A 23,607-nucleotide genomic window follows, 5' to 3' on the forward strand; every position below is an offset into this window, starting at 1 on the left:
GAGTGATGTCAGTAGCAGGCGCTCAACTCGTGCACAGGCAGCAGCAGGCCAGCAGCAGTTTCAGTAAATTGCTAATCATTGTTGGCTGACTGCAGCAGCAGTACGTGTTCGACGAGCCAAACCCAATGAATATAGTTGGTCACGAATGTTTGATCTTGAACAGAACAGAACTCAATCAACATGTCTCAATCAAAATTTTGCAGAAAAGAGTGGGACCTGAACAAATGTCAAATCATATTTTTTTGCCGAGATGGCCAGTCAATATGAGTAACGTTGGTGTATTCGACGTAAATGACGCAGATTTACGTTATCACGCAATGACATCCCAACGTAATTTAGCAACAAATCAACGTGCCTCAAGCAACTTAACCTGAACATTTGTTGGCAACACTAGTCAGAAGACTAGTAGCGCAAAGTCCTACAACAAATTGCAGGACAGTGTAAACATGTAGCTAACAGGCGCATAATTAGCTTCTGAAATTGCCGATATAGCAGCGATATGACTTTTCGAATAGCATAGGTTTTTGTTTTTCAGTAGCGCAAACCTGTTCGTATGGCGTATTCATCTCATTGCCTTCACTGTTCGTTTATTTAAATCGCTATTTATCAGGATTATCCCAAAACAGTTAGTTTTGATTCTGTCCGGTAGTAACAAATCGAGATGGACTACTTGTTACAGGTGAAAATAGGTGCCCTCGTGGGTTTGTTGCTCCTGACGCTATTTTTCGGATTTATTCCTGCTCGGATGAAGTGGTTCAGAGAAACCAGTGGGACAGGTAAGTTTCAGTAGGTAACCTACAAATGTATATAATTACTAGCTAGCTAGTCTCATGTTGTAACCCCGTATGCAATTGCTGTTTCCCACAACAAGCCAGACGGCTGGTTGCGTCCTTTCCTTGGGTTTCAACAATGTTTCCCGTCAACAAGATGCATACGTGTCCTATCTATAAGAGCAATACTTACGATTCATGTTTGATGTGTACTACGCTATCAAATAAGCTTTTTAAAACACGTTTTTATCCAGGGTGTCCCATTTTCCGCCTATGTGGGCTGCCATGTAGTCCATTCTCGGTCACGTGAGTAAAATACTACTTAACTCCCACTTTTACAGACGATAATTGGAAACGTGTTTTTAACGCTTATTCGATAGCGAAGGAAGTGTTCAACAACCTAACGCATTTTAAGTATTGTTCCTAGATATATTGGATTTGCCTCTGTTGGAAACGTTATTTTGGTGAAACCGAATATTTTAGGTTTGGTTGGTTATGAAGCTCCGTAGCCTGGCATCCATACATGTTTTATTTATCATTTACTTACATGTGACAAGGCAAGTCCGTTAAAATAACAAATTCTTATTTACAATGACGGCCTACTGGGGAACAGTGAGTTAACTGCCTTGTTCATTGGCAGAACGAGGATTCGATCCAGCAACCTTTCGGTTACTAGTGGTCAGAGCGTTGGGCCAGTAACCGAAAGGTTGCTGGATCGAATCCCCATTCTGCCACTGAACTAGGCAGTTGCATGCAAGTGTTTGCCAAATCCAATCAGTGTTTGCTGTGGGCTTGTGTTTATTCTTGTTTCTTCCATTGGTTTATAACTGCCAAATGTAAATTTATCAAATTGTATGCCCTTAACCAACAACGCTGTTTTAAGAAAAAATGTGTTGCAGGGACTTATTATTAATAACCAACAATGCAATCATTTTTTTTAAGGGCTCATAAGTAAGCAAGGTCTACCTACCTACACCGGTTTTATTTGTTGCATGTGACAAACATTTAATTTAATTTAAGTAAAAGTTTGGGAACTGGTTACAATGTTAAAGTAACAGTTCTGTTCCAGAATAGTATAGATCACTTTGATTATCAGTTCTGTTCCTCAAATTTTTATTATAAGATTATCTTATTTTGCTTGAGAAGTGTGCGATGTATTATTAACTGGGTGGTTCAAGCTCTGAATGCTGATTGGCTGACAGCCATGGTATATCAGACTGTATATTATGGGTATGACAAAACCATTTATTATCCCTGCTCTAATTACATTGGTAACCAGTTTATAATAGCAGTAAGGCACCTCTGGGGTTTGTGATATATTGCCAATATACCACGGCTAAGGGCTACGCGTTGCGTGGTGCCTAAAAGTCTTTACCTCTGGTATGTTGGCCATATACCACACCCCCTTGGGATTTATTGCTTAATTATACCAATAGCATAATTGATTTAGGCCTAGATTAGCAAATTTGCTTAATTTATTTCTTAGGGTGAGGAATCATCGAGTCTCCTCCAAGGAGACAGACTAGGGCAGTGGTATTCAAACTTTTTCAGCTGGGAACCCATTATTTTTTTTCTGACAGGATTTCTCCCGACTTTACCCCACCCAAAAATCGGTAAATTTACATCAATAAATAACCTTAAATCAAAAGCAACCAATAAATACATTTACAACATTTCTATTTTCTGGTCTTTCTCTATTTGTATATTGTCCCATACAATAATCTGTACACCTAAAAATACAGTTACTGGTGACCCTACTGCAGTTCTCCAGGGCCGCTAGCTTTGAATACCACTGGACTAGAGTCACCTGACAGGGATAAAGCCCCTTGAGATGGCACATTCCAGTGAACAATCAACCCGCCGACCTTCAGCTGAAGCGAAACAAAAGCTGAGGTGCTTTCGGTTTGCTACGTTGCGGAAGGGTTTTTGTACTGAATGACACGTTTCTCCAAAACTTTCTTGAACAAACTTTGAAGTACGTTTGCTCCTGTTTGGTGGCTGTGGCTTGAAGCACTGAGTGGCGTATTTAAAGGGAAGTGGCCACGCTGACAGCATTCCCCAACCCATAACACAACCCCTCCCTGTTTTTCAACTGAGGTGCATTCAGTTCAGTTGAATGTTTAATACGTTGCAGAACGGTTTGTACTGAATGACATGTTTCCCCAAAACGTTCTTGTACAAACTTTGAGGTCCGTTTGGTAGGCGTGGCTTGAAGCAATGAGAGGTGTATTTAAAGGGCAGTGGCCATGCTGACAGCGTTCACAAACCAACTCCTCCCCATTTTTCAACTGGTCATTCAGTACAGCACCATTTCCGTTCAATTGAACATTCCAGAATGTTCAAAAAATGACTTAACTCAGCCCGGCTTAGGGTCAGAGGTTAGTCCAAACTGTAACTTTTTGCGACGGAAACTATTAATAATACATTTAATTTGTAGACAAAAATCTAACATTTTAACATTAAGCAACCATTTTTAAAAAAAAATATATATATATATATATATATATATATATATATATATATATATATACTATTAAAAAGGCCTAAAAACAAATGTTTTGTTATTGTTCAGTTAGGTCCCTCCCAGTTTCAGCTGATTTGCCTCAGTTTGGTTATTAGTGAAGATACCCCTGCTTTTAACTTTCTCTTTAGGCCCAGCAGTCTCTGTATGGCCGGCTGTCAATATATATTATACACTATGACTCCGGGCATTACTAAAACAATGAAGGACCATAACATTTACTGTGATAAGAGACCGTTTAATGTGTGCATAAATTTGTATGGGCCAATACCATCCCTTCAGTCACATATTAAGACTGTTCTTGTTTTGCAATGGCTGATTTGCTGAGGAGTTGTTTTCACTTCTGTGTTTGTGCAATGGTGCTCAATACTTCAGGTCTCTGCATGATGGTTATCTCTGTTGCTTCTCCTTCCCCCCCCCCCTTTAAGTAGAGGGTGACATTAGGAGCTATCATGGCCGTTTCATTACAGTGCTCCCAGAGTGTTTGATTGCACTTCTTGATAACTTCCAGTTTTCTTTTTTCTTTTTTTTATCAGTGGTATCTCCATAAGGTGTCTCTTTTCTGACGGGTTAACAGCTGATTTAGACCTATAAGTCAGATGAAATGATCAGTCATCAGATATTCACACATTATTCGTATCACAGCTTATGTCACATTAACTGAAAGAAATCCATAGTTTCCTTGATTCACAACCTAAGTTAAACAGACTACTTCAGTTGACTTCAGGTAGCCATTAACCAATCTTTTGAACGAGTTAGGCAACTCCAGTGTTTACTTCCGTCTTATCTACCTTTGCTGCTGAAGTAGGGCCTTGTCAACAAAAAGGGAGTAATGTAGAGATTTACAGGTCTTTAGCTAAGTCCAGCCAACCGTTTGCTCAAGGATGCAGTGATAAACTGTATCAACTGTAACAAAACAGAGGGCACTATGTTAGATGGCATCCAAAGGTTTAAGAGTAGTAGTAGCAGCTGCTCTTTGATAGAATGTCACCATAATCAAGAACAGATAAAGGGGTTAGGGTTAAAAAGGTTGACTGAATAATCTGCTTCCTGCTGTAGAAAAAGCCAACTTTTTAAATCTTAGCTCCTTAACGAGCTCATCTGTTTTTTTTAAAATGTCATATCCATATCAATCCAAATGCCTAAGTATTTCTCTGTGGGAACATTTGATTGGAGAACCATTTGTGTGAACATGTAGTTCATCTGAAAAATTGAGTTTGAGTACTTATTGACTCAAGACATTTCAACTTTTAATTGATGAAGTCGTAAAAAATCCAGTCTATTTTAAATTCAGGCTGTAACACTTTTTTTGGGGGGGGGGCTCGAGGGGTGTGAATACTTTCTGAAGGCACTGTATATGGCTAGGGTCAGGCTTTTATTATTATATTTTTTCTAACCCCACCATGTGACCTGAATAGGAAGAGCTCTGGGTTCATTCACAGATCATCTGATCAGGGCCCAAAGTTGTTCCTGGTCAGGTCACATGGTCAGGGAAAACCCCAGGTTCTGTCTTATGTTGCGCATTAAACAGTAGTGTTTTGTATCATGTAGAAACCCATCGGGTGGTCCTGAGTTTCATCAGCTGTTTTGCTGGAGGAGTCTTCCTGGCTGCCTGTCTCTTGGACATCATCCCAGACTACCTGTCAGACATCAATGCTGAGCTGGCTGCGCGGAGTGTGGACGTAAGTTTCTTCTGTCTGTCAGCAACATCACAAAGAATCATTGATACCTGTCCACACTCCCATCCCCTTTGTAAAATGACAAAAGCTATATGACTATCCATGGGACAAACCAATGTATTAAGTTTTATAATGGGTACAAATAAAACAAAAGTATAACTTATATCTGTGAAACAGTGTTCCCACATGGGGAAATGTGCTAGTTAGTGCAGAAATTATCATTAATCCACAGGTTCAATACCTGGTGATGTGTTAAGGACCACTTACTTATGATATACACTACTGTTCAAAAGTTTGGGGTCACTTAGAAGGCCAGCATCCTGGAGTTGCCTCTTCACTGTTGATGTTGAGACTTGTGTTTTGCGGGTACTATTTAATGAGGCAGCCAGTTGAGGACTTGAGGCATCAGTTTCTCAAACTAGAGACACTAATGTACTTGTCGTCTTGCTCAGTTGTGCACCGGGGCCTCCCACTCCTTTCTATTCTGGTTAGAACCAGTTTGTTCTGTGAAGGGAGTAGTACACAGCTTTTCTTGGTAATTTCTTGCATGGAATAGCTTAATTTCTCAGAACAAGAAGAGACTGAGTTTCAGAAAAAAAGTGAGTTTCTGGCCATTTTGAGCCTGTAATCGAACTGACAAATGCTGATGCTCCAGATACTCAACTAGTCTAAAAAAAGGCCCGTTTTATTGCTTCTTTAATCAGAACAGTTTTCAGCTGTGCTAACATAATTGCAAAAGGTTTCTAATGATCAATTGGCCTTTTTAAAATTATAAACTTAGATTAACTAACACAACGTGCCATTGAACATAGGCCCATTATCAGCAACCATCACTCCTATGTAGATATTCCATTAAAAAAATCAGCCGTTTCCACCAACAATAGTCATTTACAACATTATCAATGTCTAGACTGTAGGGTTAGGGTTTGATCAATTTGATGTTATTTTAATGGACAAAAATGTGCTTTACTTTCAAAAACAAGGATGTTTAAGTGACCCTTAACTTTTGAACGGTAGTGTGTGTATATATCCCTCAGCGTTTATTTAAACAGAACTCCTACTTTTGGTCGTTTTCTCAAACAGACCAGCTTCCCCCTCCCAGAGTTCATCATGGCTGCAGGCTTCTTCACTGTGCTCATTGTGGAGAGGATCGTTCTGAACTGCAGACAAGATGCCATGCAAGGGTCAGACCAGGAGGGAGCACCTCTGATGCGGGCCAAAGGGCACAGCCATGGGAAAGCTATATCCACCAACCTGGAGGGTAGTGCCCACCACGTCCACATGGACCTCCAGGCCCACTCCTCCTTTCGCTCATTCATGCTCTTTTTCTCACTCTCCCTCCATTCTGTGTTTGAGGGCCTGGCCATCGGACTGCAGACCACAGACTCAAAGGTAGGTGCTGTAGAGCGAGCTGTACTTAAATTGCGCAATAGGTCGATTAGTTTTAGCTTGCCCGGAGAACATATTAGATCATTCAGTTGGTCCTAAAAGGGAAATGTCTGCCCACCTGTGGCACTGGGTCAGCTAAAACAAATGCACCCATGCATTGCAAATGCATGCCACTTCATTCCAAGTGTATTTTCAAATGCATTCCAATAATATTCAACTGCTTATTTTCTTCAAGTGAAAGTACAATTTGTATTATTTATACTGAACAGAAATATAAATGCAACAACTTCAAAGATTTTACTGTTTTACAGAAAATCAGTCAATTGAAATGTATTCATGAGGCTCTAATCTATGGATTTCACATGACTGGGCGTATGTATAGATCTCTGTTAGTCACAAGGTAGGAGCATTGATCAGAAAACCAGTCAGTATCTGGTGTGACCATTTGCCTCATGCAGCGCAACATCTCCTTCGATTAGAGTTGATCTGGCTGTTTATTGTGGAATGTTGTCCCTCTTCAATGGCTGTGCGACGTTTCTGGATAGTGGTGGAGACTGGAGTATGCTGTCGTACATGTCGATCTCGAGCATCCAAAATATGCTCAATGGGTGACATGTCTGAGTATGCAGGCCATGTAAGAACTGGGACCTTTTCAGCTTCCAGGAATTGTGTCCAGATCCTTGTAACATGGGGCCGTGGATTATCATGCTGAAACATGAAGTGATGGCGGCATATGAATGGCATGACAATGGGCCTCACGATCTCGTCACGGTTTGGATCTCTGTGCTTTCAAATTGCCATCGATAAAATGCAATTGTGTATATTGTCCGTAGCTTATGCCTGTCCCATACCATAACCCCACCGCCACCCTGGGACAGTCTGTTCACAACGTTGACATCAGCTAACTACTCACCCACACAACGCCATACATGTAGTCTGCGGATGTGAGGCAGCTTGGACGTACTGACAAATTCTGCTCTGGTGGACATTCCTGCAGTCAGCATGCCCAATGCACGCTCCCTCAACTTGATACATCTGTGGCATTGTATTGTGACAAAACTGCACATTTTAGTGGCCTTCATTGTCCCCAGCACAAGGTGCACCTGTGTAATGATCATGCTGTTTAATTAATTAATTCTTGATATACCACACCTGGCAGGTTGATGGATTGTCTTGAGAAAGGAGAAATGCTCACTAAAAGGGGATGTAAACAAATTTGAGAGAAATGTGTTTTTCATGAAACATAGGACCAACACTTCACATGTTGCATTTTTATATATTTGTTCAGTGTATATCTAAGCGCTGAGTCTCTGTTGTGCAGCGCACATGAGGGGATGAAGTTACACTTGTATGCAATTCACTACTAAATGTTTGCCATCAAATCTTTTAGAATGACTTTCTGCCAGATGTCAAAGAGCTCTGGATAAGTTATGCCCTGTGCTTCCTACTAGCGCTTTATTTCGCCTTCTCTGTTGTTCACCCCTCTGCTCCGTGTACACATCCTGTTATTCCTTCAGAAAAGCCTGCATCAAAACTTGATTAATTTGCACAGTTTCTCTCGTTGGCTTGTAAATGTCCACACTCACTGAAAATGACATTCGGTAGCTACAACCTATGCTTCTATAACTTTAAGCTGGTTTTGCCTGTCTTTGCTATTCGTTAGATTAGTTTGAGATTTTGCTACTAGTATGTGCAAATTTTGTTAGCGTTCTGGTAGTAGAGGCTAAATGGGCTTTTCTTGCATTTAGCACCCCTTGTGGGCTGTGCTGATAATACATTAAATCATGGGATGTGAGTGCAGACATGTTTCAAATTCTTGCTGACATTTCTTGCCACAAGCATAAACTAGCTAGCTGGGTAGGGCTCATTACTGACTGAACCAAATCCGTTTGTCCCCACTCTCAACTCATGTGTCATCAATTTTGGGCACCAGGCATGTCCTTATAGCCACAGATGATCTATTATATTAACCAGACGCTCAAGTGGCTGCTCTAACAATGATAATACTTGTCTTCAAAGATGGAAGGCAGTTGGAGGAGGCAAGATCAGGTGGGACCGTTCCAGTGATGATTTTAGCATGTAATTCTTGGTGTGCCCAAAAAAAACAAGGGAAATGCATGCCAGCAAAGCCACTACACAACACTAAATAATACATTAATTGCACTATAATGGTGACAAACGATGCCCACAAACTGTTATGGCCTATATAAAGCTGTCCCAACACCTTACCACTGCTAAACCTGGCTTTCAGCGGAGCCTTGTCTGGCAGCGAAACAGTTAATTCAACCTCATTTACTGCCTTTACAACAACAAAAATATTTTTTTTCAAACAGCTAATACTTGCTTAAACAAATGTGGTTCCTACTGACAATTGAGATGTACATATTATGGCATAAGGGGTCGACAAGCGGTTGAGGGGCAATCCATAATTTTGATTAAGACATGAGTAAGCGACGACTGACGTAGTCAATATAACTTTATTCAGCACCTTTAAAATGTACAGCGACAGAATTCAGAACATGGGCCGTTCTTAGTGTACTCCCTGTACCAGTCAGAACCATAGGATAAATACATGGGGCATATAAACAGACAACAAAAGCTTTTACAATATTAAATGATTACATTTCTCTAAAACAGGTTATAGGCTATTTGTGCACCACCAAGTTAGAACAGGTGAAAGCATTAAACAGTGGCAGGTGAAATTTAAGAGGTGAAAATAGACCAAATTATTAGGGTGAGGCACATTGAACTTTGTTTGGGTATTTGCGTGTCAAAAACGATACGTCATAACACTATTTGACACGTTAAGCCTTTAATTTGTCAAATAACACAATTCTATTATAGAATGTGTGTGTTGAATTTACACATGCAAGCCAAGCACCACAACGAACGTTGTGTTTACAATACTGCGTTGGTGAAAACAGATAATTATTTGGCTACTAGCAACTTACTACACAAAATACTTACTATTACTTTCTTAGCTACTGTATACGTTTCTCCCTCGCATATTACATAATTTAAGCAGCAGCATACCATACAATACATTTTTGGACTCACCTTGTGAAGGAGGCGCAGCGGTCCTTTGTGGGCAAATGTCATCAAACTTTGTCATCAAAGTCTGGTCATCTCTGGATTTATGGTGGGAACTTTGGGGGGGGAAAAAACACAGCCAATCCATTGAATAGCAGGCTAACGTTAGTGGTTTCTTTGCAATGCCTGTAGTTAGCCAGAGATTCCTTCCAAACGACTCATTGTTGAATTTGCGATTTCCAACTTGTTGTGTAATCTTTGCAATGGGCGATGGGCACCGATACGTTTTCTCTTCATATGACAAGGATCGTCGACTTGATAACTGATGATTGCTAGCTAAAGAAAGATGTTGACATGATCAGTCCAATCAAAGCTACTGTAGAAAGAATTACATCAAATCACATATCTGTGGCCAATGACCTTGAGCCTTTTACCTAAGTGTGGTGCTCAAAACAGGTGGGCCTCTGCCCTAGAATTGCAGGAAATTAGCTTTAAAATGGCTGAATTCTCTCTCAGCCTCATGTCATACGGTGAACAAAAGCATAAGATTAGGTATAAAAACAGCAAAAGCAGCTGCTTTTTCTTGGGTCCAAACTAGAGGTCGACCGATTATGATTTTTCAACGCCGATACCGATTTATTGGAGAACCAAAGAAAGCTGATGCAGATTTTAATTATTTATAATAATGACAATTACAACAATACTGAATGAACACTAATTTCGAACTTAAAATATTACATCAATAAAATAAATTTAGCCTCAAATGAAATGCAAAACAAAGTGTTGGAGAAGAAAGTAAAAGTGCCATGTAAAAAAGCTAACGTTTAAGTTCCTTGCTCAGAACATGAGAACATATGAAAGCTGGTGGTTCATTTTAACAGGAGTCTTTAATATTCTCAGGTAAGAAATTATAGGACAATTTCTTTCTATGATTTTGTATTTCATATACCTTTGACTATTGGATGTTCTTATAGGCACTTTAGTATTGCCAGTGTAACAGTATAGCTTACGTCACTCTCCTCGCCCCTACCTGGGCTTGAACCAGCAACACATCGACAACGGCCACCCTCGAAGCAGCGTTACCCATCACTCCACAAAAGCCACGGCCCTTGCAGAGCAAGGGGAACAACAACTCCAAGTCTCAGAGCGAGTGATGTTTGAAATGCTATTAGTGCGCACCCCGCTAACTAGCTAGCCATTTCACATCGGTTACACCAGCCTAATCTCGGGAGTTGATAGGCTTGAAGTCATAAACAGCTCAATGCTTGAAGCACAGCGACGAGCTGCTGGCAAAATGCACGAAAGTGCTGTTTGAATGAATGCTTACGAGCCTGCTGGTGCCTATCATCGCTCAGTCAGACTGCTCTATCAAGTCATAGAATTAATTATAACAGAACACACATACGAGCCTTCCGTCATTAATATGGTCGAATCCGGAAACTATCATCTCGAAAACAAGATGTTTATTCTTTCAGTGAAATATGGAACCGTTTGTATTTTATCTAATGGGTGGCATCCATAAGTCTAAATATTCCTGTTACATTGCACAACCTTAAATGTTATGTCATAATTATGTAACATTCTGGCAAATTAGGCAGCCCAAACTGTTGCATATACACTGACTCTGCGTGCAATGAATGCAAGAGAAGTGACACAATTTCACCTGGTTAATATTGCCTGCTAACCTGGAGTTCTTTTAGCAAAATATGCAGGTTTAAAAATGTATACTTCTGTGTATTGATTTTAAGAAAGGCATTGATGTTTATGGTTAGATGCAGTCGGCAACGATTGTGCTTTTTTCATAAATGAGCTTTTGTTAAATCATCTCCCGTTTGGCGAAGTTGGCTGTCTTTGTTAGGAAGAAATAGTCTTCAGAGTTCGCAACGAGCCAGGTTAGCAGGCAATATTAACTAAATATGCAGGTTTAAAAATGACGCACCGCATCGATTATATGCAAAACAGGACACGCTAGAAAAACTAGTAATATCATCAACCATGTGTAGTTAACTACACATTGTTGATGATATCACCTAGTTAACTACACATTGTTGATGATATCACCTAGTTAACTACACATTGTTGATGATATCACCTAGTTAACTACACATGGTTGATATCACCTAGTTAACTAGTGATTATGATTGATTGTTTTTTATATGATAAGTTTAATGCTAGTTAGCAACTTACCTTGGCTTCTTACTGCATTCGCAGTCTCCTCGTGGAGTGCAATGTAATCAGGTGGTTAGAGCGTTGGACTAGTTAACTGTAAGGTTGCAAGATTGAATCTCCGAGCTGGTAAAAATCTGTCTTTCTGCCACTGAACAAGGCAGTTAGCCCACAGTTCCTAGGCCGTCATACAAAGTAAGAATGTGTTCTTAACTGACTTGCCTAGTTAAATAAAGGTGTTTTTAAAAAATCGGCCAAATCGGTGTCCAAAAATACAGATTTCCGATTTATGAAAACTTGAAATCGGCCCTAATATTAATCGGCCATTCCGATTAATCGGTCGACCTCTAGACCAAACCCATTTAGATATGGAGAGGCACACAATTGTCTAAGTTCCCACAGTTGACAGTGCATGTCGGAGCAAAAACCAAGCCATGAGGTCGAAGGAATTGTCTGTAGAGATCTGAGACAGGATTGTGTCAAGGCACAGATCTGGGGAAGGGTACCAAAAAATGTCTGCAGTATTGAAGGTCCCCAAGAACACAATTGCCTCCATCATCCTTAAATGGAAGATGTTTGGAACCACCAAGACTCTTTCTAGTGCTGGCCACCCGGCCAAATTGAGCAGTTGGGGAGCAGGGCCTTGGTCAGGGAGGTGACCAACAGCCCGATGGTCACTCTGACAGAGCTCTGGAGTTCCTCTGTGGAGTTAGGTTGTCCTTCTGGAAGGCTCTCCCATCTCTGCAGCACTCTACCAATCAGGCCTTTATGGTAGTGGCCAGACTGAAACCAATCCTCAGTAAAAGGCGCATGACCGCCCGCTTGGAGTTTGCCAAAAGGCGACTAAAGACTCAGACCATGATAAACAAGATTCTCTGGTCTGATGAAACCAAGATTGAACTCTTTGGCCTGAATGCCAAGCATCACGTCTGGAGGAAACCTCGCACCGTCCCTACGGTGAAGCGTAGTGGTGGCAGCGTCATGCTGTGGGGTTTTTCAGCGGCAGGGACTGGGAGGCTAGTCAGGATCAGCATCACTCCCCATCCAACATGACAGAGCTTGAGAGGATCTGAAGAGAAGAATGGCACACTTTTTATTTGGAGTGTTTCTCCTAATCATGTAGCATCAAACCCAAGAAGACTCGCTGCTGTAATCGCTGCCAAAGGTGCTTCAACAAAGTACTGAGTAAAGGGTCTGAATACTTATTTAAATAGATTAGCAACATTTTCAAATTGTGTTTTTGCTTTGTCATTATTGGGTATTGTGTGTAGCTTGAGGGGAAACAAATAATAATCAATTTTAGAATAAGGCTGTAATGTAACAATGTGTAAAAAGTAAAGGGGTCTGAATACTTTCCCGAAGGCAGTGTATATAAAGCGATCTGCGCATTTGAATAAATACACCCATTTCACTTTTTCATGTCATAAAACAAATGACTACTGCTGCACATGCTGCCACTGTTTCCAACAGATTAGATTTAACTATTTAGAACGAGCATCCTGCTCACGAACGGACGAATGCACCATAGAGAACACAACGAGCATGTAGCTGCAATAAGTGAAAATACATTATCTAACGACCGGTAGTTTCTTTTGAAGATATACAAATGTATCTGTGCATTTGAGCAACTGCATAAATACACCTATATCATGCTTTGAAGTCCGTATGGCAATTCAGACAGCTGACAGAGGATTTTTGTAATGAATGTTTATTTTAATTGACTGTTCTGTATCTTAATGTGTATATTGTCTATGAATGTTGATTTATACTTGACTGTTTTTGTATTGTGCAGGGCTCATTTGTAAAAGAGACTAGTCTCATTATAACTTCCCTGTTGAAATAAAGGTAAATAATATTAACTAGAGATGACTGTCACAAAGCATGATACGCTAGCCAGATAACTGTCATTCTGAAATAACTTCATATTTACAAGTTATTCAGATATAGGTTTATATAGACTTTAGGATGTTAACCCCTAAAGTGATTTAGATCATTAAAGGTTTATTCAAATATGTCAAAAAATCGACAATAGTGTCAAACAATAATCCAAACCCCATGTCTACAATTTTGAAACCCCAATTTACTCTGAGAATTTAGCATGTTTTGGAGTGACTACAATATCAAGTGGTCACTCGTCAATAGAACTCTGTGGCACTGCTCCGCGGCAGAATGGAGCAAACTTCGGACGTCACCTGACTAGCTAGTGGCTGCAGGTGAAATCCGCTAAAGACAACGAAATAGGGACTAAATATATATTTTGGTCCATTTTAAAATAACATCAAATTGATCAGAAACACAGTGTAGACAATGTTGTAAATTACTATTTTTAGCTGGAAACTGCTGTTTAAAAAATATATAGGCTTACAGAGGCCCATTATCAGCAACCATCACTCTTGTGTTCAATGGCATGTGTTAGCTAATCCAAGTTTATACTTTTTTTAAAGGCTAATTGATCATTAGAAACCCCTTTTTGCAATTGTTAGCACAGCTGAAAACTGTTGTTCTGATTTAAAGAAGCAATAAACTCTTTAGACTAGTTGAATATCTGGAGCATCAGCATTTGGGTTCGATTATAGGCTGAAAATGGCCAGAAACAAAACTTTCTTCTGAAACTCATCAGTCTCTTGTTCTGAGAAATTAAGCTATTCCATGTGAGAAATTGCTAAGAAACTCTCATTATGCAGGTTGCTGCCATATGATTGGCTTCACATTTGTCTCCAGTGATTGTTATCTAAAAATTATATATTTACAATTCCTAAACGAGTTACTTATTTACCTAGAATTTATCAAAAGCTCTTATCAAGCTGTACAGTGAATTGTTATTTCTATCTGGGGGGGGATTAAGTACATGTTTCTAACTCGTGCTTTTCATGTGGACTTCTTCTTCACATGGTTCTCCTTTTCACTGTATTGTCCTTTGTTGGTATTCAGGGAAGTCTCTTTCCATCACAAAGGCATAGTGAAAGTTTTTTTCTGTGCTTAGGAGGAAGCCCTAGGAAGACTCTTTCCAATCACCCGTAGTGTCAGGAGGTTTAGAGTAGAGGAAGTGAGACCCATGCATGATTTCCATGCACTTTCTCTCACATCCTTAGTATAAAATCACTCACACACCAGCGGATTCTAATGACAAGGTCCTGAGATATTTTACTAAACTCAGCAACAACAAAACCATCCTCACTGTCAACTGTTTTATTTTCAGCAAAAGTAACGTAAATATTTGTATAAAAGTAAGATTCAACAACTCAGACATAAACTGAACAAGTTCCACAGACGTGACTAACAGAAATTGAATAATGGCGCAGGAAGAAATGGCAGCAGTTTTACGAAAACAATTGTGCTATTATGTACATAATGTTTCTGTAACCATATCTTACGGCAGAAAAGAGCTTCTGTATATCAGGACAGTGATCACTGAACTCGGATTAGACAAAGATCTTTTTCAACAACAAGCAAGACTCGCATGATATTCTCCACACACGCGGCAGGGCCAACATCACAGTTATTTGCAAGAGGAAGCGACGCAGGTACAGAGGACGAAGAGCCGGATGCCTCGTCAGCACCCGCAGAAGGTGAGTCGGATAGCTGCCGTTACCTTCAATATTACTCACCAACGTGCAATCATTGGACAATAAATCAGACGGTACGATCACTAATATCCTACCAACGGGACATCAGAAACTGTAATATCCTATGTTTCACGGAATCGTGGCTGAATGACGACATGGATTTTCAGCTAGCGCGACACGCTGCACCGGCAGGCTAGAACAGCACACTCCGAGGGGGGGGCGGGCTGTGCATATTTGTAAACAACAGCTGGTGCACGAAATCTAAGGAAGTCTCTAGATTTTGCTCGCCTGAAATAGAGTATATTGTGATAAATTGCAGGCCACACTACTTGCCTAGAGTACTCAGCTATACTTTTCGTGGCTGTTTTATTTACCACCACAAACAGATGCTGGCACTAAGACCGCACTCAGTCAGCTGTATAAGGAAATAAGCAAACCGGAAACCACTCACCCACTGCTATTGGACAGAGACTTTAATGCAGGGAAACTGGAATCAGTTCTACCAAATTTCCATCATGTTAAATGCAGATGTGTACAAAGCTCTCCCTCGCCCTCCATTTGGTAACTCCGACCACAACTCTATCCTCGTTATTCCTGCTTGCAAGCAAAAGTTATAGCAGGAAGCACCAGTGACTCACTCAATAAAAAGTGGTCAGATGAAGCAGATGCTAAACTACAGGACTGTTTGCTATCCCAGACTGGAACATGTTCTGGGATTCTTTAGATGACATTGAGGAATACACCACATCAGTCACTGGCTTTATCAATAAGTTCATTGAGGATGTTGTCCCCACAGTGACTGTACGTACATACCCCAACCAGAAGCCATGGATTACAGGCAACATTCACACTGAGCTAAAGGGTAGAGCTGCCACTTTCAAGGTGCGGGACTCTTAACCCGGAAGCTTACAAGAAATCCCGCTAGGCCCTGCGACGAACCATCACACAGGCAAAGCGTCAATACAGGGCTAAGATTGAATCATATTACACCGGCTCCGACGCTTGTCAGATGTGGCAGGGCTCGCAAACTATTACAGACTGCCCAGTGACACGAGCCTACCAGACGAGCTAAATCACTTCTATGCTCGCTTCGAGGAAAGCAACACTGAGGCATGCATGAGAGCATTAGCTATTCTGGACGGCTGTGATCACGCTCTCTGTCCCCGTCGTGAGTAAGACCTTTTTAAACAGATCAACACACAAGCTACGGGGCCAGACTGATTACCAGGACGTGGCAGGTGTCTTCACTGACATTTTCAACATGTCCCTGATTGAGTCTAATACCAACATGTTTCAAGCAGACCACCATAGTCCTTGTGCCCAAGAACACAAAGGCAACCTGCCTAAATGACTACAGACCCGTAGCACTCGCGTCCGTAGCCATGAAGTGCTTTGAAAGGTTAATGGCTCACATCAACACCATTATCCCAGAAACCCTAGACCCACTCCAATTTGCATACCGCCCAAACCGATCCACAGATGCAATCTCTATTGCACTCCACACTGCCCTTTCCCACGTGGACAAAAGTAGCACCTATGCTATTCATTGACTACAGCTCAGCATTCAACACCATAGTACACTCAAAGCTCATCACTAAGCTAAGGAACCTGGGACTAAACACCTCCCTCCAACTGGATCCTGAACTTCCTGACGGGCCGCCCCCAGGTGGTGAAGGTAGGTAGCAACACATCTGCCACGCTGATCCTCAACACTGGAGCTCCCCAGGGATGCGTGCACAGTCCCCTCCTGTACTCCCTGTTCACCCACGACTGCATGACCAGGAAAGACTCCAACACAACTAAGTTTGCAGACGACACAACAGTGGTAGGCCTGATCACCGACAACGAGACAGCTTATAGGGAGGAGGTCAGACATGGCCGGGTGGTGCCAGAATAACAACCTATCCCTCACCGAAACCAAGACTACGGAGATTGTGGGACTACAGGTAAAGGAGCAACGAGCACGCCCCCATTCTCATCGACGGGGCTGTAGTGGAGCAGGTTGAGAGCTTCAAGTTCCTTGGTGTCCACATCAACAACAAACTAGAATGGTCCAAACACACCAAGACAGTCGTGAAGAGGGTACAACAAAGCCTATTCCCCCTCAGGAAACTAAAAAGATTTGGCATGGGTCCTGAGATCCTCAAAAGGTTCTACAGCTGCAACATCGAGAGCATGGTTGCATCACTGCCTGGTACGGCAATTGCTCTGCCTTCGACCGCAAGGCACTTCAGAGGGTAGTGCGTACGGCCCAGTACATCACTGGTGCAAGGTTGCCTGCCAACCAGGACCTATACACCAAAAATTGTCAGACTCCAGTCATAGACTGTTCTTTCTACTACCGCATAGCCAGCGGTACCGGAGTGCCAAGTATATGACAAAAAGGCTTCTCATCAGTTTTTACCCCCAAGCCATAAGACTCCTGGGAGAGGCACACAATGTACATACCTACGTGTACATACTACTTCACTAAGCCTGATTAACCGGTATCTGTATATAGCCTTGCTACTGTTATTTTCAAATGTCTTTTTACTGTTTTATTTCTTTACTTACCTACATACACACACACTTGTTTTGCACTATTGTTTAGAGCCTGTAAGTAAGCATTTCACTGTAAGGTCTAAACCTGTTATACACCTGTTGTATTTGGCGCACGTGAGAAATACACTTTGATTTGAACAAAGGGGGGGGGGGGTCAAAATCAAAAGTAACAGTCAGTATATGGCTGCATTAAGTACTGCTGTGCATCTCTTCCTCATGGACTGCATCAGATTTGCCAGTTCTAGCTGTGAGGTGTTACCCCACTCTTCGACCAAGGCACCTGCAAGTTTCCTGACATTTCTGGGTGGAATGGCCCTCACCCTCCGATCCAACAGGTCCCAGATGTGCTCAATGGGATTGAGATCCAGGCTCTTACCTGACCATGGCAGAACACTGACATTCCTGTCTGGCAGGAAATCACGCACAGAACGAGCAGTATGGCTGGTGGCATTGTCATGCTGGAGGATCATGTCTGTATGAGCCTGCAGGAAGGGTACCACATGAGGGAGGAGGATGTCTTTCCTGTAACGGACAGCGTTGTGATTGCCTGCAATGACAACAAGCACAGTCTGATGCGGTGACACACTGCCCCAGACCATGATGGACCCTCTACCTCCAAATCGATCCCGCTCCAGAATACAGACCTCAGTGTAACCCTAATTCCTTCAACGATAAACGTGATTCCGACCGTCACCCTTGGTGAGACAAAACTGTAACTTGTCAGTGAAGAGCACTTTTTGCCAGTCCTGTCTGTTCCAGCGACAGTGGGTTTGTGCCCATAGGTGACGTTGTTGCCGGGGACGTCTGGTGAGGACCTGCCTTACCAAAGGCCTACAAACCCTCAGTCCAGCCTCTGTCAGCCTATTGCGGACAGTCTGAACACTGATGGCAGGATTGTGCATTCCTGGTCTAAATCGGGCAGTTGTTATTGCCATCCTGTAGCTGTCCTGCAAGTGTGATGTTCGGATGTACCGATCCTATGCAGGTGTTACACATGGTCTGCCACTGTCTGTCCTGTCTCCCTGTATCGCTGTCTTAGGCGTCTCACAGTACAGACATTGCAATTTATTGACCTGGCCACATCTTCAGTCCTCATGCCTCCTTGCAGCACGCCTAAAGCACGTTCACACAGATGAGCAGGGACCCTGGGCATCTTTGGAGTTTTTCAGTGTCCGTAAAAGGCCTCATTAGTGTCCTACGTTTTAACTGTGACCTTAATTGCCTACTCTCTGTAAGCTGTCTGTGTCTTAGCGACCATTCCACAGGTGCATGTTCATTAATTGTTTATGGGTCATTGAACAAGCATGGGAAATAGTGTTTAACCCTTTAGAATGAAGATCTGTGTAGTTATTTCGTAAAATTCCAAATATCTTTGGAAGACAGGGTCCTGAAAAGGGGACATTTCTTTTTTTGCTGAGTTTATAAATCAATACACTATAAAGGCATGCAAGTTGCTGACACATTGATTCATGTGTGGTAGGAAGAAGAGAAGGAAAGACAGGAAAGTAACTTAACTGTTAGAGGGAAATTACATTCAAATCCAAAGTTGTCACGTTTTCAGATCTCAAACAGGATGTTGACTCGTCATGACAGACTATGTAATCGATTGTGTAGATCCAGCTATAGCCTCAACCTCAAATGGAAAAGAGCATAGGAAATTATTTTCAATTTATTTAGGATTGTGGACTATAGCAAGGTCGTATTCATTAGACACCGTAGCAAAACTATTTTGCAATGTTGTGGAAACTAAACATAGTGAAAGCAAAAACAAGTGTTTCTTGGTAAATTCAGGTAGGTCCCTCCTTGTTTTGGCCCATTTGCTTCAGTTTGTTTCGTAGTGAATACGACCCTGGATCTACAAAACAGATGGCCTGGGATGTGAACTTAATTTGACTACTTTTGAAGTCTGAACATCTGACCATTTTATTTACTTTGGAATTTGTCCTTTTTTAAACTACTTTCTTTGGTTGATCAAAGACTCTTATCTGGCTTGAAGTGATTATTTAAGCTAACCTGTTTTTAAGACTTCAAAGAATTCTAAATGACATGTGTAATTTATACAGCTTTCTTCATCTTACTGCAATGATAAAAAGGAAGTAGGAGAGGAATTTCAACCTAATTTTTATCTAGTTTTCTCTCCATCCTATCCAGGTATTAGAAATCTGCATTGCCATTGTGGTCCACAAGAGCATCATCGTGTTCAGCCTATCGGTGAAGCTGGTGCAAAGCGCAGTCCCGCCCATGTGGGTTGCGGCCTACGTGGGCGTCTTCGCTATGATGTCTCCGCTGGGCATCGCAGTGGGCATCGGGGTTATCGAGGCCCAGCTGGCGGCAGGCGTTCTGATCCAGGCCATCCTGGAGGGGCTGGCTGCCGGGACCTTTATTTACATCACCTTCATGGAGATCCTGCCTCACGAGCTGAACTCCCCGGAGAACCAGCTGCTCAAGGTGTTCTTCATTCTGCTCGGCTTCAGCGTCATGGCGGGCCTCACCTTCCTGGGTTGAGAGCATGTCACCCACTGGGGCAACTGACCTAGCAGGAATATGGGGGTGGCTCATATGATTCATGGTACTTGATGTTGTGTACTATGGTCGCCATGAGGGGAGGTGTCTCGGGGAGATGGCCAACATAAAAAAAAAAAATCATTTTTTTCCTGCAGGGTGTGTGCAGGGGAGATTACTGTGCCCATGTCTGGCTGTACCCGTGTGCCACTTTTATTTGAGGGTCATAGCTGTTCTTACTCAGTATTTTTGTTTTTAAGGTTGTGATACTCATTGTTTTTTATACAGCTTTTAGCATAGATTTTAATTTCACAGCCAAGGATGGTAAGACAGTCTTTCATTTAAGAACTTTTAATGATTTCAAATAGATTATATTTAGTTAGGTTCTACGTCTTAATTTGATTTGTTTTAGCACTGGGAAAATAAGTACACGGTGGCAATATTGGTTGTTTTTATTCTGTGGCATACATACCAGTAGTTGTTATTATATTCTTTAACAATCGCTGTTTGTCATCTTTTTCACATAACTGATGATCACTGAAAAAAAGAGCTGTTCAAACGGACATGATTGCCTGGTCTCTTTAGCAAATGACAGGTGTGGCAAGGAGTAGAATGTTAGCTAAAAAGATGGTCTGAGTACCTAACATCTCTTAATAGTCAAATGAATCTGTCGCATCAATGTCTCATTATGTATACAAGTTAAAATGTCAATTGCATCATGTTTACACTATTTGGATGTGAGCATTATTTTGTAGCCTCCACAGTTAAATCGAAGTATTAAATGTTTTATCAATGTTGTGGAACAAATTGTTTTCACCTTGAACTATACTATGCCTTACAAATGACTAAAGCTGTTTTTATTGTCAGAGGATGGGTGCAATGAAATGTGTTTTACAGGGTCAGCCATAGTAGTACGGTGCCCCTGGAGCAAATTAGGATTAAGTGCCTTGCTCAAGGGCACATCGGCAGATGTTTCACCTTGTTGGCTAATATGCAAAGACAAAACATTGTGACCAACATTTTACAGTATTTCTTTTTAAGACATTGCATAGAACCTCACAATATTGTCTGTGAAATCAACAGATGTGTTAAATGTACCTATAATATATCAATGATGTCTACAATGTATTTTACATGAGATACTTGAGTGATAGTTAGGGAGAGACACTTGTCCTTCAGTGTTAAAACACCATCTTGGTATGTGTCGTTTTTTACCTCATCACTTTTTGCGTGGAGGCGTCATTCCTTTCGTAATCGGCATGACTCAATCGAGTGTATTGTCAGTGCCACATCACGAGTTTGATACAGAGCAATAATCCGATCACTTTTTAGAGACCATAATATTTTAAAGAGAGATTATGAAGTTATTTTAGAGAGGTTAAGAAGTTCAACTAAAGCATGTGTGTTCCTCATTGTGTTGATAGTTCCCATATCCCAGCCATGAGTCATGTTTCTGTTGTGTTAACAAGGCTTCAAGTTTATAACACTCACAAGTGACCCTCAGCTTCCTCGTACTCCTCTGACACTGTTGCAGTAAAATAATGATTAAACAAGTTGACTAGGATTTTGTTTAAAGTGTCTATTGCGTATGCTTTTGCTACATGCACGCTCATCATGATTACTAAGAGAAGCATGGGGTTTTATTTTTAGTAGGTGGGCAGGCTGGAGAAATTGAGGTTCAGTGATCGTCAGCCTGTGATTTGTGCCCTGAAATAACTGGATGGTCTGACTGCGTTTACACAGGCAGCCCAATTCTAATATTTTGCCCAATTATCGGCAAAAGATCTGAATTCGTCTGTAAACGCAGCCTAAGTGTCCCCAAACCTATGTAGTTACGTCGGTAGGTATAGTGTGGCACCTTAATTGGGGAGAACGGGCTTGTGGTAATGGCTGGAGCGAAGTTAGTGGAATGGTATCCAACACGTGGTTTTCATGTATATGATGCCATTCCATTTGCTCCATTCCAGCAGCCTCGTGTGCATTACAATCGAAGCCGTTTGTGGGATGAACAATTTCAAACAAAGGTAACATTTTGATAATAGTAATAAAATGGTCGTCTTGGGTAATGAGGTTTAGATTGCGTGCATATACAATTTTAAATATGTAATTAGACATCACAAACTGGTGTATGTTAAGCACTATATATTTTTAACTAGGCAGTTGATAATAGGATATGTAGAAGGGTGAGCCGGGGATCGATTCAGACAAGGTGGTAAAATTGTACGACAAGCGACAGTTTATTCAGAGTGAAGATATCTGGTACAGCGTAATTACGGCCCTTCCGTTAGCTCAACAGAACCAGCAGGAAAGAGAGCGAGTTAACCGCTACACACACAATTTATACAGAACAGAAAGTAGGTTGATTCTAGAAGATCGGTTCTTCGGATTGGTTCAGGCTGGGGGTAGTCTTCTTGCATTGGCTCAGCTGGGCCGTCCGTCACTCTAGAATCCCGCCGTCACACAATGTTCAGCTAACAAAGGAGATTTGGTGTGTGCGCTGTGTGAAAGCTATCCTGTATGGGACCTAACATGTTTCACTGTGAAAATACGTTGTCTCAGTTATAGCAATGTAATAGCAGTAAGCTGGTCATTAGCATAAGAAATAGCACTTCCTAACACAGTCAATAACAAATTCTTATTTACAGTGATGGCCTCAGAACGGTGCCTTGTTCAGGGGCAGAACGACAGATTTTTACCTTGTCAGCGCGGGGAATCGATCGAGCAACCCAACGCTCTAACCACTATAGTTACATTAGACCTGCCTGTCTGTGCCTGTTACTACAATGTTTACTGATTTGATTTATTCTGTATAGTGTAATTTCTAGTGGATCATTAGCCATAATTTCAACGAGTTGATTAAAAGTCTATGGTTTATTACTGAGCCATTTGTGCCACTAGGTGGGAGTATTGGTTACAGATTTCATGTCCACACTGCATCTCCAGCTGTTGGCTGTTTACTTGTACCGCAGAGAGCCTGGGCGTCACCATGCCAAGCCTACTCATCTCTAGACATGCCATGACCATAACATTGTCTATTTGCTTTCTTCTTAACTGTCTTTGAACTCTTGGTGTCAACATGGCATCCGTGACAGTTCCCTGCTCCTTAAAACAAAGTTAAGTTTCCAAATTCTGTATGGCTCTGAGTTGTTTTTCTTCAGATTAATGTCATTCTTATTTCATGTCTGAACTTGACCTCAACCCTTTCCCCTCTGTACATCTCACATGTCATTGACAGGCCATCATCAATGTTTTAGGAAGATGTTTATGGGCTGTTTTAACTGAAAGCATTGTATTCACTAAACTAAACTAAATCTTGTAATGAATGATGTGTAAATTGAGGTGACTAAACTGCTTGGAGTAACCCTATATTGTAAACTGTTATGGTCAAAACATGTTGATACAACAGTAGCTAAGATGGGGAGAGGTCTGTCCATAATAAAGTG

General features: G+C 41.4%; 1 protein-coding gene across 1 annotated transcript; it reads left to right on the plus strand.

The window, feature by feature from the left end:
- The first annotated feature begins 300 nt into the window (after positions 1 to 300).
- LOC118402869 (zinc transporter ZIP1-like) lies at positions 301 to 23,294 on the plus strand. Its single transcript, XM_035801222.2, has 4 exons — positions 301 to 776; positions 4,843 to 4,973; positions 6,054 to 6,362; positions 19,814 to 23,294. Exons 1-4 carry the CDS (start codon positions 662 to 664, stop codon positions 20,165 to 20,167), a joined length of 909 nt encoding a protein of 302 aa, XP_035657115.1. The 5' UTR covers positions 301 to 661; the 3' UTR covers positions 20,168 to 23,294.
- Positions 23,295 to 23,607: the final 313 nt, after the last annotated feature.

This window comes from Oncorhynchus keta, chromosome 2 (assembly GCF_023373465.1).
Source record: "Oncorhynchus keta strain PuntledgeMale-10-30-2019 chromosome 2, Oket_V2, whole genome shotgun sequence".
Lineage (NCBI taxonomy): Eukaryota > Metazoa > Chordata > Actinopteri > Salmoniformes > Salmonidae > Oncorhynchus > Oncorhynchus keta.

Bases quoted from the DNA above. Each gene is read 5' to 3' on its own strand.
- LOC118402869 (XM_035801222.2), top strand. From the start codon at position 662: ATGGACTACTTGTTACAGGTGAAAATAGGTGCCCTCGTGGGTTTGTTG. The intron at 4,974-6,053 runs GTAAGTTTCTTC...TTTCTCAAACAG, and splicing joins TGGCTGCGCGGAGTGTGGAC to ACCAGCTTCCCCCTCCCAGA. The intron at 6,363-19,813 runs GTAGGTGCTGTA...CATCCTATCCAG, and splicing joins TGCAGACCACAGACTCAAAG to GTATTAGAAATCTGCATTGC.